This window comes from Oncorhynchus keta, chromosome 18 (assembly GCF_023373465.1).
Source record: "Oncorhynchus keta strain PuntledgeMale-10-30-2019 chromosome 18, Oket_V2, whole genome shotgun sequence".
Taxonomy (NCBI): domain Eukaryota; kingdom Metazoa; phylum Chordata; class Actinopteri; order Salmoniformes; family Salmonidae; genus Oncorhynchus; species Oncorhynchus keta.
The window spans coordinates 13,037,030-13,053,361 of record NC_068438.1 but is presented as its reverse complement, the minus strand read 5'-3'; the positions used below and the strand labels follow the sequence as shown (position 1 = coordinate 13,053,361).

General features: G+C 41.7%; 1 protein-coding gene and 1 long non-coding RNA gene across 3 annotated transcripts; one reads left to right on the top strand and one right to left on the bottom strand.

The window, feature by feature from the left end:
* The first annotated feature begins 1,074 nt into the window (after window positions 1-1,074).
* On the top strand, window positions 1,075-9,271 carry LOC118397297 (uncharacterized). 2 transcript variants are annotated; one of them, XR_004828391.2, is made up of 5 exons: window positions 1,075-2,573; window positions 3,765-3,907; window positions 4,017-4,113; window positions 6,702-6,786; window positions 6,916-9,271. It is a non-coding gene; the product is annotated as an uncharacterized LOC118397297 (long non-coding RNA). The 2 variants fall into 2 exon arrangements; XR_004828390.2 differs by having other exon boundaries at window positions 1,077-2,402.
* Window positions 9,272-10,163: 892 nt separating this feature from the next.
* On the bottom strand, window positions 10,164-16,185 carry LOC118397296 (WD repeat-containing protein 20). Its single transcript, XM_035791917.2, has 4 exons — window positions 15,398-16,185; window positions 14,674-14,856; window positions 11,940-13,316; window positions 10,164-11,715 (listed from the first exon to the last, which is right to left on the bottom strand). The coding sequence occupies exons 1-4, from the start codon at window positions 15,770-15,772 to the stop codon at window positions 11,668-11,670; spliced, it is 1,983 nt and encodes a 660-aa protein (XP_035647810.1). The 5' UTR covers window positions 15,773-16,185; the 3' UTR covers window positions 10,164-11,667.
* Window positions 16,186-16,332: the final 147 nt, after the last annotated feature.

Genomic DNA, 16,332 nt, shown 5'->3' with positions numbered 1-16,332 from the left:
ATATATTGGTCTCGTTTGATATTGTAAGGCTGATGAAGCAACCGACTGTAGAATAAATTCGAGGAGTGAAGTCGGGTGAGGTGCATTTGCGACAGCCTAAGTCGGACACTGATGTGGTTTTCCAACAGCAAGGCTCAGATCAGCATGGCAGGGTCATTGTTCATGAAAGTTTGTCTTTATAATGTCGAAATGAATATGCCTCCAACCCCCATATCACACACTCACAAACTTATATCAAATGTGTGCACATTGTACATTCAATTAGTGACGGTCTCAAATATCACATTAATTTGTATATATCTACTGTGTACATGAACGGCAGCTAAATTGGTTCCTGTTTTAGTAACGTCTTTGATCACGTTCGTGTAGGTCAGACAAAAACATCCTAATGATTGGTTGAACTTGGTAAAGAGCAACTGCAGAAACTAACAGTTGACTGTAGTCAAAACATCATGAAATCCAATCACATGATTTATGTAAAGTGCATGCAGTCGACATGTAGTTCGAAGTCAGGCAATGTGTTTCCCCATAATGCAACAGACATTGGAACCCGGCGACTGACAAAAGTGATCAGTTTGAGCACGCCCATGATCCTTCCTATGGATGCGTTTCGAGAAATAAATGTCAAAGTGTGTTGCGTTATAGGAAGAAAACAAATCTGACTTGCATCTACATGTACACTACGTGAACTTTGCAAAAACATGTGATCAAAGGTCATGCATTTTTTTTATGCAGTCACCTTCAAGTCACTGCAGTTGCTTGTCACCGACTGCACCATGCAGTTAGCCTACCAAGTGGGAGGCACTATTCATTGTGTTTTTTTTGTTTGATCCACGCAAATGGGACCAAAAACCTGACTGAAACAGGGACCACCTTTACCACGACTCATATGTAGGCTATACAGTGGATATGTACAATTTAATGTGATATTTCGAGGCTCTCAGTCTCACTAATTGATAGTAAAATGTACACATATATATGTACAGTTTGTGAGTATGTGATATGGGCGTTGGATATTGTCACGAGAATGTTCAATCCCAATGATAATAACTGACAATCAATAGCTCTGACCAATCCCCGAGACCTGTAAAACCATGGGTTTAACAATAATTAGTCAGACTCATTTGATGAAAAAAGATAGTACAGTTTATTCACGAGAACGTTCTGAAGTCCATTATATATACAAAGACATTCATTTTATAGCTGTGCACATACTTAGACACAAACAGTAGATATCCTACGCACATACATACAAGTTCAAATCTTAAACTACGCCTTGCTCAGACAGTCTGTGTTTTTCCAATTATACAGATACATTGTTTAATCTGCAACATGTTTCATAATTTTCTGCAAGCCTAACAGTGTCTCCACGGGTGGAGACAGAATGTCCTGTAAGGAACACAGTAGTCCAGCTTGTCTGTTGATAGCTCCTCGTATCATTTGTTTCACACTTGCTCCCTGCTTACATACTAAAAAGGAACAAAATGTCCTTGTTCTAATTCTGACTAAAACTACACACATCATCAGATTATAGTTTTATGGTTCTAATACATTTCATACAATTATATGGTTTCAGGGTGGAATATTCTAATCATTACCTTTAAGCATATAATTCCCTTATCAGATATATGTTTATTTCGACATTACAAATAACCTGTATAGACAATGGCAACACTGTCATGCTGCTAGAAGCCTTGCTGTAGGGAAACGGCTATAGGACACTCCTCCTGACCTGCAAACCGATATTTCATTTCAGAATTTGTTCAAATGAGGTTAGGGTCTAAGTCCCAACCTGGCCCTAATTTGAAAGCTTTTGGAAGCGCGATCCAAGTGGGAAGATAAACACACGAGTACAGCCTTTCTTAAAGTATCTATCGGTCGCGACGTGTCCGAGTATAATGATTTAATTCATTACTGGAACTGATTTGGCCAGGTTCAACTGCGTTCTCTTTTCAATGCACTCTCTGTCAAGCAGCCGTGTCTTTGCTCAGTTCCGCAGCTGCGCGAGTGGGAGGGAGATGCCCGTGTGCTTTCGCGGTTCGTTGGATCTTTTTTCTGCAGTTTTATTGAAGATCACTCCGCGACCCACATGCTGCAGCTTTGTCAGACACTGACTTGTCATTCTCACTCGCCATCATCAAATGGAACTTGGTTTCATACAAACTTTGAGAAATATCGAGGGGCGCCCTCAATGTGTTTTGTGCGGGGAAGTGCTTAGTATTGAGTCTCTCAAAACGGACATATTAAAACGACACGCACTGACCAAACACCCACAGCATGACGGTAAACCCAGGGAGTTATTCCAGAACACCTGCAAAGTGGTTATGAACAACATCAATTGCATCATTAGATTGTGATTCTAAAGACCGGGCAGGTTGGAGTCCTCTTATCCACCGAGAGAAGTATGTTCTGTGAAATACTGTTTCCTCAATCGGATACCTCATTTCTTTAGTTGCTGCAATTATGTTCCTATTTATAATTTGAGAAGCCTTTGCTGCCAAACGGGAGATCACATCAATTGAACTGACTTCAACAAACGTAGAGTGGCTGCACGGGAAGGTGCAAGATGATAAGTAGGTGTTCACGGGTGTGGGTGGGTTCAGACACTCAAAAAATGAGGGGTTCATCTGGAGTTCTAATTCCATAACGTTAGCTAGCTACTTCAGTTCAGAATAATTCATGTAAACGTTAGAAAGCCGGGGTTGACCGTTGTATGACCTACAGTAGCTAGTAGTAACGTTATGTCCCAACTAGGCAGAACTAGGTTTGTATTATTTACTGAACGACATTCTGCCCCATATATTTTATATATCGTTTTCATAAAGCCAACATGGCTTTACTGTCATGAATTTAAGTTTCCAATCTAGAGAAGTTCTCACTTTTGTGAGAATGAACTAGTTACCTTCGTTGACGTTAGTTAGCTAACTAACTACTGTAATTAAGGATGGTGAACTGTCACGACGAACTGAATCTGGCTTCATTGTTAATTTGCTAATCTTTCATGGAAGATTCGTTATCCATAAAATTAAATGGCCAGAGAACAAACCCATTTTCACATTTAAGATAATTTCAAAATAATATTTAAATTCTATCAGTAACTGTAAAAACAAAAAAGAAATAGGCACCATAAAAGTATTTAACTAATTGAAAATTAATATTGATATGTAATACCTTTGTCTGTTAGGTTTATGTACTCTTGTTTGTATATTTCAGTTTTTTTTATTTGTGTGTTCATAAAAATTTGAAATAAATCTTTTTTTTTTAAACGAACTGAATCTGGCAATGGAGGGCTTCCTATATAGCCTGCTGGAGCATGAAATGCCATGAACTCACAAGGGGGCATAACATTACATGTACAATACTATCCCATTTTGGAAACGTTACATATATGCTCCCTTGTGGAGGGAAATTAATAGCTTAGATGGTAGTTATACATGGGATTCAAATTCATAATGTTATTAATACAGTGACTAAACTACCTCTTGTAGTGCATGCCCTTCAGAATCCAAACACAGTATTGCCATGCAGCAAAGTGTTGCCTATAATCTTTCAAGTCTGCCTGATAAAATATTGAATAAAAGATAGCTTGATATCAGGCTTGTATGGCAGTACTTTTACTGTATGGCTAGTGCTTTCTCCAATTTGTTATTCTATTTTGCATTGAATTTGTATGTCAATGCCATTTATCTCTCAATATTTATTTCATACAAATGCTTGTAAGACTATTCTTTGACACATTTTCCCTACCTTTTAAATTGTTATAGGACATAACATGGACACAATGCAATTGCGATCAAGGAGAAGACAAGGATTTTATAGGACAGCTGCATTTTGAAGTGTGAATTTAACCTACATAACAGTCAATACAAACTGAAATCGATTCAAATGGTACACCAAAGTGTCTTTGGTGAGTTGGTTTTGGTCATTTCATGGGTATTCCTGGTAGGGACATGTGGTACCTTTGCCTAGACTAACTGGACTCCGGCATGAAAACTGATTCTGTTGTTTGTTTTCAGAAATGCGAAGTATCTGGATGGTCAGTGGAGGATGTCTGCCAGTGGCTTCAGCAAAATCAGCTGGCGGACTACACCTCTCCTTTCCAAAGTTTTACATGTAAATACATCAATTGCATGCAAGGTCCAACCAAAACCTGATTTCCGCTTTTAACCCAACTACCGTGTAGCTCTTGTTATGGGGGTGTTTTAACTGCCTTACTCAAGGACAGAACAACAGATTTTTTCACCATGTCGGCTCGACAATTCGAATGCTTTAAATCCTAGGCTACCTGCCAGTCAAAATGACTGCTTTGTATAACTGCCTAATATGGAACAAGCATTTTTTTTTGTTGCTCATAAAACAGATTTGCCACATTGGTCTGTATCACCAGAGTGAATACTGGAGCAATACTGCTGTAAAGAAATGGGAATGGTTAGACTGAGTGAGATACATCTGAGTGGTGAAGAACAGGACAGAGGCAGTTTTCAATACATACAATACCTGACCTTTTGAAGAAGGTGGCACAAAATGAAGATGTTTGGGCAAGCTTAAATAGAGAAGAAGAACATGCCAATGATAAAATCTTGAGTGATTTCACAGATGAGGGATTTTTCAAGAGCAATCCCTTGCTCAAGCAAAAACAAACAATGTGACTTCATTTTTATATAGATGAATTTGAGGTTGTCAATCCACTTGGATCAATAAAAGGAAAACAATATTTCAGCTGTGTACAGTTGAAGTCGGAAGTTTACATACACCTTAGTTTTCCACAATTCCTGACATTTAATCCTAGTAAAAATTCCCTGTCTTAGGTCAGTTACAATCACCAATTTATTTTAAGAATGTGAAATATCAGAATAATAGTTGAGAGAATTATTTATTTCAGCTTTTATTTATTTAACCACATTCTCAGTGGGTCCGAAGTTTACATACACTTAGTATTTGGTAGCATTGCTTTTAAATTGTTTAACTTGAGTCAAACGTTTCGGGTAGCCAACCACAAGCTTCCCACAATAAGTTGGGTGAATTTTGGCCCATTCCTCCTGACAGAGCTGGTGTAACTGAGTCAGGTTTGTAGGCCTCCTTGCTCGCATGCTCTTTTTAAGTTCTGCCCACACATTTTCTATGTGATGGAGGTCAGGGCTTTGTAATGGCCACTCCAATACCTTGACTTTGTTGTCCTTAAGCCATTTTGCCACAACTTTGGAAGTATGCTTGGAGTCATTGTCCATTTGGAAGACCCATATGCGACCAAGCTTTAACTTCCTGACTGATGTCTTGAGATGTTGCTTCAATATATCCACATAATTTTCCCACCTCATGATGCCATCTATTTTGTTAAGTGCACCAGTCCCTTCTGCAGCAAAACACCCCCACAACATGATGCTGCCACCCCTGTGCTTCACGGTTGGGATGGTGTTCTTCGGCTTGCAAGCTTCCCCCTTTTTCCTCCTAACATAACGATGGTCATTATGGCCAAACAGTTCTATTTTTGTTTCATCAGACCAGAGGACATTCCTCCAAAAAGTACGATCTTTGTCCCCATGTGCAGTTGTAAACCGTAGTCTGGCTTTTTTATGGTGGTTTTAGAGCAGTGGCTTCTTTCTTGCTGAACAGCCTTTCATGTTATGTCGATATAGGACTCGTTTGACTGTTTATAGATACTTTTGTACCTGTTTCCTCCAGCATTTTCACAAGGTTCTTTGCTGTTGTTCTGGGATTGATTTGCACTTTTCGTACCAAAGTACGTTTGTTTCTAGGAGACAGAACTTGTCTCCTTCCTGAGCGGTATGACGGCTGCGTGGTCCCATGGTTTTAATACTTGCGTACTATTGTTTGTACAGATGAATGTGGTACTTCAGGCGTCTGGAAATTGCTCCCAAGGATGAACCAGACTTGTGAAGGTCTACAATTTTTTTATGAGGTCTAGGCTGATATCTTTTCATTTTCCCATGATGTCAAGCAAAGAGGCACTGAGTTTGACGGTAGGCCTTGAAATACATCCACAGGTTCACCTCAAATTGACTCAAATGACTATCAGAAGCTTCTAAAGCCATGGCATCATTTTCTGAAAATGTCCGAGCTGTTTAAATGCACAGTCAACGTATTGTATGTAAACGTCTGACCCACTGGAATTGTGAGACAGTGAATTATAAGTGAAATAATCTGTCTGTAAACAATTGTTGGAAAAATTACTTGTGTCATGCACAAAGTAGATGTCCTAATCGACTTGCCAAAACTATAGTTTGTTAAGAAGAAATTTGTGGAGTGGTTGTAAAATTAGTTTTAATGACTCCAACCTAAGTGTTTCAAAGAGAGCCTTAATGAGTTTCCTGCACTGCTTCACTGAGTTAGCTCACACATTTGCTATTTATTAAGTATGAATTAAGTTAAACCTCCAGAAATACAATGTGTAAAAAATTACTTCTCAGAAATTAAGCAAGAACATGGAAATAGGCAAAATGATAATTCAAGGACTCCGCAAGGCTTGTGGCAAAATGATAGCAGAGGTAGAGAGGCGAGGCAGGGATGAGGACATCATCCTGCTATTTTGACAGTCCCTGAAGGACAATACAGAAGAGGCACACAGGTATTTGCTGTTATTCCTTCCCTTTCTGTAATGTAGCGTATACATAGTACATTAAAAATGTGTGTTTTGTTATATAATTAGCAAGTGTAGTAAGACCATTGCTTTACTTTACTAGGACTCGACACCATAGCAGCAATCCTGCTCTTGCCCTACCTTTTCAATGAGGACCCGAGTGGCCTTTACACTATATCCATGACAAGGTATGCCTATAAACAAATCATCTTTCTTCATAAACATAATTGTGCATGCTTATATGAAACTACAGCTGAACATTTATGTTCTTTGTTAATTGTATGTGTATGAATCTTTTCTTACTTTTGTTGACAAAGGCGGAAATCCATTTCACCATAAGAGTGGCCTTTGATGGGGAGAACATGCATTCCATGGGACTTGGGGACAATTTTTTCAGTTACATTTCCCTAAAATGTCAGAAAAACACTTATGTTTTAAGTTACTGTGTTCTGGGGATAAGAGAGTTGGGGTGAAGTTACCAGGCCGGTCATGGAGATGGCAAACTTCCTAACATAACTAAGAAGTTGTTGGGCAAGTGATTTTTGGACACACACACTAAAGCAAAAAATGTACAATCTGTACTTGGTGTCAAGTCCACAAAAAGTTGAAGAAATCCTGCACTTTTACACTACAGAGTACATGTAATATCTGCAGAAGTATAATGTAATTACTAGGTGTTACACTTTATTTTAACTAGCTAAATCATGTGTATCTTGAGGGGTACATAATTGTTATTCAATACTCCAGAAAATATGAGGGTAGAGGAAAGTATGAATTTCAGCTTTTTCTCTGTGAGAATCTCTGAGACCAAAGTAGTTACGGATTTAGTTAAGGTTAGAGTTAAGGGTCAGTTTTAGATTTCGGTTAGTCATGTTGCAGGTCAGTATCCGTATAGTCTCTCTCTTGCTGTAGGTAAACCGTGCCCCACAATCGGTTGCGTTAAAGCCTTACTTACACCCGATGTGTTTATTGATCACTCTTTGGAAGTCATCCTCAAGAGTTTCGTCAGCAACACGTGACCACATAGGGCCCTGCGAGTTGGCAGGGGTGAGGGGCTGGTTCCGGATTCACAATACAAAAACACCCTAATGATTGGTTGACAAATAGTGCCTCCCACTTGCCAGGTGATGGCTGCATGATCATTTGTCAACTTATTGTGCCGTGGAATCTACGTGAAAAAATATACTGGATTTGAAAAAAGTAATCAACTGTTGTTTTGGGGGTTACATTTCAGTCACATGTCCTTCTGTAGCTCAGTTGGTAGAGCATGGCGCTTGTAACGCCAGGGTAGTGGGTTCGATCCCCGGGACCACCCATACGTAGAATGTATGCACACATGACTGTAAGTCGCTTTGGATAAAAGCGTCTGCTAAATGGCATATATTATTATTATATTATTATTATTATACATGATGATGTCATCATGGTAACCAATTTTCAATATAGACACATTTTGTATAACATATGTTGAATTTGTATCTTTGAAACAATGTCAGACCTCCAATGTAATATCCACAATAAGAAAAAAAAATACAAGCTGGGCAGCACCTACTATAGTTATTTCTTCAGTCGCCCATGCAGGGTTTTAACCAAGCTTTGGTATTTGTCATTGGCTATTACCATTACCAATGTGCTATCGTGAGAATGATTGTTGAGAAACCTCCACTTAATAGATTCACTGTTGCTATCGAAGTCATTCCAAAGGGTAGGATCAACAGAGCAAATGAAATGTAACCATCCTTTATCAATCATGTATCATCAATGATACTATTTAGACCTATATAGCATTTGGAAAGTCATCAAAAGCTATTGTTTAAATTCAGCCCAGGATTCAACTAAAAATAGACGATACATATAAGCCTAGAGTTTCAAGCTTTGGTTGATTTCAAATGGAATCTACAAGTTATGTTGGATTCACATCTACATCTCAACCAAAAATAAAAGTTAAAGAATAGGATTAAATCAAATCAAACTAATGATTTAGTCCTATTCCTCAACTTAGATTTTTGGTTGAAATGGAGACGTGAATCCAACGTATAATTAAAGCCAGACTCAGTGGCACAGATGTCGCTATCCAAGCAGAAGATTCATCTTCTTCAAATGTTTATATTTGGTTTCGTTGACAACCAAACACAAGTTCATAACTTTTGAGATAATGTAAATAGCCTATTAACTTGTCGACAAGTTAAAAAAGTATATGTTGGATACAAGTCTCCATCTCAACCAAAAATAAAAGTTAAAGATTAGGAATAAGCCAATGCCTCAAATGGAACTCTCCTTTAAATGTTGATTTGTTTTGTCAACCAAACACAATTCAATATGACTTTTGTAAGACAGTAAATAGCCTAATGTTAAGGCTTTCTTACAAACAAATAAAGCTTTTTTTATTCAAACTTAAAATAAGGAACCCATCCATGGACACATTGAGGTTACTGTAACAATACATGTATTTTATTTAAATCATAGAAAGCGTGCATGTTCAGGGTCGCAGGTCTGTGGAAATCTTCACAATTGCTATAATAATCTGCACAGAATCTCAAACGGCATTGATCACTAACACCATGTACTTTAATGTCATCTCAACTAATTGCAATCCAGGTCATTTGGTTGTGCTATTTGATCAAGAACAGTGATTAAACAGTCAGTTGTACTTAAACATTTTCGACATTGACTTTCCATTAGTTGTGCTTTTATATGGTTGAAAGCAGAGTGATAACGCATTGGGAATTCAACAAACTTTTTGCTGTCTTTTTGAGTGGGTGAAAATAGGTTGGAATATGATCGATCAACGTTTCTACCAAATTCAGTGGTGTGTTCTTTAAGTTATTACCCAATTCTCCGCATTGAAATGTGTGCCCAGTGCGAATGTTTTCATCTGATCAGGCCACTTCAGAAATCTCCTGTAAGGCTACTTGCACACGTTCGCCCACTCCAATATAATTCCAGCTTTCAAACTGATGAATGGAAACATACAGTAGTCGATTTGTTTATGGTGTTGTAAACGCAAACCATGATTTTGAAGCGCCCAAAGTCGGTAATCGGTATGCAGGACTATACTTTGCATATAGATTGTTTGTTTGGTGCACTGGCGCAGAAACCTGTTGGTGAAAAATGTGTTCGTTATAGCCCAGTGAAATAAAACTCAGTGCCGTCTACACTTACAAGAAAACTCAAACATATGTTACATTATTGCTCTTTCTTTAAATGTAATATTTCCCTACCAGATACCATTCTCTGGCATGTTTTTAACTCAATGTGTCATGAAAACCAGTCTCTCATGCAAGATTTAACAAATACATTGAGTAGCTGGCCAGCACAAGTGAAATGTTCTGGGTGCCGGAGATGATGAAAATTACAACAGGGTTTCAATGTTCAAGAAACATAAATCTTCACATTTATCAAAGTCATGGAAAATAAAACTTTAAACTTTGGTAACAAGTGAATAGATCTTGGATGACAAGATAAACCTCTTTTGTGATAATTAACCTGGAGTATTTATAACAACAAACTGAATTAGATTCAGATATTCCTATTGCAAATCAATAAGATGGAGATAGCCTGAGAATAACAGGTAGCATTTGGGTTTAGAATTTTATTAACAGATCTCCATATACAAACTTGATACTGTGATATCATTTGCCACTAACTTAATCACCTCAGGCATATGTACAATGCACACTGAATTAAACATTACATGCTATGGTTTGCTGTAAACGGTCAAAAAGAGAAACTAATGGAATGGATTTTCTTCCCTTGGCATAAAATGGTTAGTTCCCATTGTCTTGCGGTATTGAACAAGGCATTCAGTCAGTTGGTAGTCTTCAGTGTACATTAAATGATTTGAGTCTTGGTTTTAGTGTCACCTTTTGCTATTTGACAACTGTTATTAGGACATACACTAATAAGATGGTAGGCCCTTGAACTTGCCAGAGTAAACGTTTCTGTTACCAAGTGTTCTTATCTGGCCAGATCTTTAAAAAACAGTCACTTCTTCTCCACACATTTTTTGTTGTTGGTCCAGCAGCATTTCTAGTCTGGTGTGTTATCACACTAGTAGGTTTGACTCATTTGTTGTCGCATGCCTTTCAGCACACCTCACCTCAAAACCCACACAAAATCATTTCTAGGTAAAACAATGGTTTGATGCAAGGCCCACAGTTTGGTAGAATATCATGGATATCACGTACAGAGAATCCACAAATAATACAGTCCAGTTAGAATCAGTAGCTTGAAATAAATTAACATAACACAAAAGAGAAATCATAACAAGACAAACTCCCTCTAGTTTCCTTCTGTGGGCTAAAATTATGACTGTCGAATGTGCAAAATCTTGCAAGAGGCATTGCAGGTGTGAGTGGAATGGAGCCTATTGGAAGCTACACTGATTGAAAGCATACTTGTGTACAGTGTGTCACTCTGTGCTGTCATGTTAGGAACAAGAATACCTGGGAGCAGACAGTCTCAGCTGAAGAGTCCAGTAGCAGCCATAGGAAGATTGCTCTCTGTACTGCACGAGGGTCAAGTCTTTGATGCCGAAGACCCTAAATGCGTCCATCTTTGACAAACCAAACCAGTTTGCTTCAAGGGACACGACAAATCAGGGACCTCTATCACACAAAAACACTACATCTTCAGGTCCCTAACTGCAGACATTCAATGTTAACTGTGTCGCTATGTACAATATAGGATCTACATATACTAATATTATTTTATTTTTTTCACTCGCTTGAGTCATTATTTCAATACTCTTTATCCTCTGAATTTATAGAGTATTTGTATAATTATTTACAATATAAATTACTTCAGTCTTGTGATAAGGTAAAATAAATAAATAAAATGACTGACTTTTGTAGTGTTAGCAGGGTGGAGAGGAGTCTGCCTTCTCTATGCTTCTGGGAAAAGAGGGACGGTCCACATTTTGCTTTGTAGTCTTTCTAAAGAGAAGTGGTGAGAGGCAAGGGGGTACATCAGGGGTGCAATACTGTGATGATTGGGTGCAGATGCTGGCTCCTCTTCAGCCATGATGGGGGTTTGGTGGGGGAGGAGGGAGTGCAAAGTTCCACTTCCAGCTATACTACCGTGCCACTGGGAGAGTTCCCGTTCTGTGCTGTCAAGTTCTGGAGGAGGGGACAGGCAGCGTCAGGGAGGGGAAAGAGAGAAAGAAAGGAAGAAAGTTTAGACTCATGGCAAGTAATCCATAAATAATCAAGAGCAGAAGTCCTTTCAAATAACTTGGAGTGTAAACTACTACACTAAAAGCTGATAGGACAGCCTACAGAGCATTATTCATTGATAGATGTTTCGCTGCCATAACGTTACGCACGCTGGGCGCAGGACTCACCACTTTACCAGGTCGTGCCCAGGTGCAGATGAGGCCCTCCTGGCAAGCGGTGATGATGCAGTCGTCCATGAACACCAGCACGGTCAGTCTCTCGTGGGCGATCTTCTTACACACCAGGGGCTCCAGCAGGGGCACCTCGTGCATCCGCGGACACAGGGTGGTGCCCAGGACCTTGGCGGCATCCAGGCGACTGCTGCGTGGCGCTACGTTGATCTTGTCGTTGCTCTTGCTGATGTTTCCCAGACTATGGTAGCGCTTGTGCTCCTTCTCCCCGCCCACCCCGCTCCCTCCAGACTTGTCCGACTTCCGCTCCTGCAGAGAGAGCGTGGCGAAGCGGCCGATACTGAAGGGGGTGGCGTTGCCCCCTCCGCTCCCTCCCCCGCCCTCTGTTGTGCTCTGGCCCTTAGAGACATTGGCCACGGCGGGGTGCGGGAGGGAGTTGGATCGCGACAGGGAGCGGGGGAGTGGCAGGGGCATGGTGGGTGGCTGGTGGGGGTTAGTGGTGGGGTGGTGGTGGCCCTCTACCCCGCCTACGACCCCTCCACTCCCTCCGCCTGTAGTGTTGTTGATGGTGCCGCTGACAGAGGAGGGGATGGTGGGACCGAAGGTGTTGGTGAGGGCACGGGACAAAGGCAGCCGCGGGTACAGCACGTCATCCGTCAGGTCCCACAGGCAGAACTGGGTGTCCTGGCCCACCGAGCCGAAGCGGTAGGTGACGGAGGGCGAGCCGCCCTTGGAGCTGTGGCGGGAGAGGCGTGACAGCGTGCTGCTGGTGCGCACGCGGCCAAAGTGCAGCGGCCCCTGCTGTAGGTCCTCCTCGCTGCCACTCAACTCCATGGGCTCCTCGTCCCCCAGGCTGGTGTTGAAGGGGTCAAAGGCCACCACATTCACCCAGGACTTATGGCCGTGTCCCCGGGCCACCACACGGCTCTCCGTAAACGACCACACTGTCACCAGGTCGTCCTCGCCGCCCGTGGCCAGGTATTTGCCATCGGGGCTCCAGGAGACGCACAGCAGGCCGCCAAAGTAGCTCTTCATCACGCCCTGCAGCTCCATGGAGTCAAAGTGGAAGACACGCAGGCAGCCGTCCTGGCCCACGCATGCCACATGCACACCGTCCGGCGAGAAGGCAAACTCATTAAGGCCTCCGTTTCCTACGGCCCAGCGCAGCAGCGGGTTTCGGGGCGTCTTCGTCTTGCAGGCGTAGACGGCAAAGCCTTCGCCCTGGCGGAGCAGGGAATACTGCGGGGCGGCGGTGCCACACGGGTGCTCCACGTTGTAGAGGTAGAGGTGACCACTGGCGTATGAGGCCAGGAACAGATTCTCTGACTTGGGCAGCCATTTCAGACAGGTTACCTTGGACTTGTCTATCATCCTCTGAAAGGTGACATGGGGTGTGAGGATAATAAGATCTTTATATTAGCAACACGGGAACATGAGACACGCTTATATGCCATTTTCAGCGACAATGGTAGGAGATGTATAAAGAGAATGGCAACTGTCACAACAACTAACTAATATCTGAGCTGTTAGTGGTTCTATTGTCCTCCTAAAGTGTTTTTAGTCCAGGACTAGGTTTAATATGTGTCTGAAAAACCAGACCTACAGTGCACTCAGTATTTGGACAGTGAAGCCTTAAGCTCTACACTCCAAAAGTTGGATTTGATATAAAAATGTTGGTATATCTGTTGGTATATCTGAGCTCTGTGACAGAGGTAGAACAGCAGAGGGAGTGGATTTATATCCAGTGCTCATGAGGAGGTTCATTGACTTAGAGGAGAAACCAAGCAAAGGCAAAAAAAAGTACACTTGATCATTATCACACTCCAGATTCTGAATTTAATTAAAGGCCCAGTGCAGCCAAAAACCTGTTTTTCATGTGTTTAATATCATATTGTACAACAGCTGATGAAATATTTAATCAATGTAAAAAATCCTGATAGTTGCTGGTTGAAAATACAATCTACAGACCTTCTAATCAGCAGGTTTGCATGTGCGGTAGTTTCAGTTTTCCATGGTGAAATCAGCATTCACTAAATTGGTTAGTAGGCCAATAACAGAGAGTTCCAAACCTCTCTGTCAATAACTACTGGTTTTCAAATTTACCCTCTCCACCCAGTCCCCTCCCAGACAGTCCTAGCAAAATTCTTGCTAGAGAATTTGTTGTTTCTACCCATTTAAATGGAAATCTATTACAGTAAGGTACTTAATTGTTACTCAGAAATTATTTTATATTTATATACATTGGACCTTTAAGAACATTATTCTCCAAAAAGGCAGGCAATACTTCAAAAGAGCTCTTAAAAAAGTATTTTCAGTGTTCCAAATATTCCTATGAAATAAAGCAAATGGCAACACAGACATAGGCTATAGCTCAACCCCCCCCACACAGACATAGGCTATAGCTCAACCCCCCCCCCCCCCCACCCATAGGCACCCCACCCCCCCCAACACAGACATAGGCTATAGCTCAACCCCCCACCCCCAACACAGACATAGGCTATAGCTCAACCCCACCCCAACACAGACATAGGCTATAGCTCACCCCCCCCCACCCCCAACACAGACATGGTCTATAGCTCACCCCCCACCCCCCACAGACATAGGCTATAGCTCAACCCCCCCCAACACAGACATAGGCTATAGCTCACCCCAACACAGACATAGGCTATAGCTCAACCCCCAACACAGACAAGAAGACAGAGACAAGCAGACGAACCCACAACGCACCCACCTCCTCATTGAAGAGCTTGCTTGTCTCCTTCTTAATGGGGTCCAGGTATTGAACCTGGCCTGCTGAAAAGCCCACAATGAGGGCCACACTGTCTGCTGTGGCAGAGTACTGGTTGAAGTCATGGCAGGTGGGCTGGGTGCCCTTGTAGATACGCTTGTCTATGGGTTTACTGAGGTCCACAGCCTACACAGAGGGGAAGAGAGATAGGAGCAAGCAGCTTTTAGAAAGAACACGTGACAGTAAAGGTCATTCAAAAGAGCCTTTGCAAAAATGTTTCCCTGTTTATGTTCCATTTCAGTGATTGTCCCCTTTGTGGAAGATCAATTTGGTGCATGTTAAAAATACATTTGAATATGGCAGAATAGAGGAAATACGTGTTTTATATTGAGATTCTTCCCCATTCAGACATTTTTGGAATTCAAAACCACGATTGAGTGGTGTAAAACCGGATGCAAACATTTTCTGTCACAAATGACACGCTACTTGTAACATCACTACAGCTACATTCTTGAAACTGTATTTCTGAAATGTTGCAACATTGTTGCTTTCCAGCTACACCGTCTACACGCCTTTACTTCCATGCAACATTTCCCGTGGTCTACTGATGCTTAGCAAGACAATAATGAATGCACGATGATTCGATTGCCTCAAACGAACGTGGCTAGCGTTAGCTAATAATCAATCTCAGTCGTCAATTAATTGCAAGCTCCGTTATTCAACTTACTTTCTTTATATTTGTGTAGGTGTAGAAATAAAGCTCTCTTCCGATGTTAAAACACACTCTCTCGGATTCTTCGCTCGGGTCCTCCGGCTGAAGCTTCACCATGGAGACCCTGACAGGAGGGAGGAATCCCGCCGGAGAGGAGTTGGCTGCGGCATTGCTGGAGGCAGCTCCGGGCCCCTGCACCACACCTACACCACCGGGTATCGAACCCGGTCCACCCCCGGGGCCCACCGTGGTACCTGCGGAGAGACCCCGAGGTGGTCCGCCTCGTTGTTGTGAATCCGAGAGGGTCAGTAGTTTGTAAAAACCCTCTCTAGTCCTGAACTGGGATTTAATCTCATTGATATCCTTCAGAGCGCCTCCATCACCGGCCATTTTTAGAAGCCTACAAACAAGCCACACAGGAAACTGAAATTTTGACCTGGAAATAATACTCGAAACTACAATGAAAATGGGAGCGACTTGGCATAGTTAGTGAGCCTGTAGATCCAATAAATTAATGGGTCATCAAGCACATTTCTTTTAAAGACTACTATTCAGTGAGCAAGCTGAGAGACCCTCTTCAAATGTCAGAAGTCATTGGTCATGGTAGCCTAGTTATTACAGCCAACGAAGCACGGGGAGCGCGCACCCCCTCGAATAGTGCTAGTGGTGCTGCCATACATCTGTAATGAGAAGCTGCAGCTAGGCTACAGATGTTTAGAATTAGGTGATTTAAAGTTTTGTTATTCATCCCTCTGGCTGACCATCATTGTGTTAAAACCACCTCAGTTTGCAGCAACCTCCTGATATGATTAAAACAGCCCTCCTTTCCTGTTATCAGGACAATTCACTAATTGAAGGCTTCAGTGCAAGTCTGTGCAGACCTCAGAGAAGTGGGAGCTCCATTCAGAATAGTGTCCATGGGCAATTCAACTTTGTCACTCCAAAAACAC

What these genes read in the sequence shown, in the direction of transcription:
- LOC118397296 (XM_035791917.2), bottom strand. Translation starts at nt 15,772, where the DNA reads ATGGCCGGTGATGGAGGCGCTCTGAAGGATATCAATGAGATTAAATCC. An exon ending in GCAAGCTCTTCAATGAGGAG is followed by an intron (nt 13,317 to 14,673) that starts GTGGGTGCGTTG and finishes GTCACCTTTCAG; the next exon opens with AGGATGATAGACAAGTCCAA. An exon ending in GGGCACGACCTGGTAAAGTG is followed by an intron (nt 11,716 to 11,939) that starts GTGAGTCCTGCG and finishes CCCCTCCTCCAG; the next exon opens with AACTTGACAGCACAGAACGG.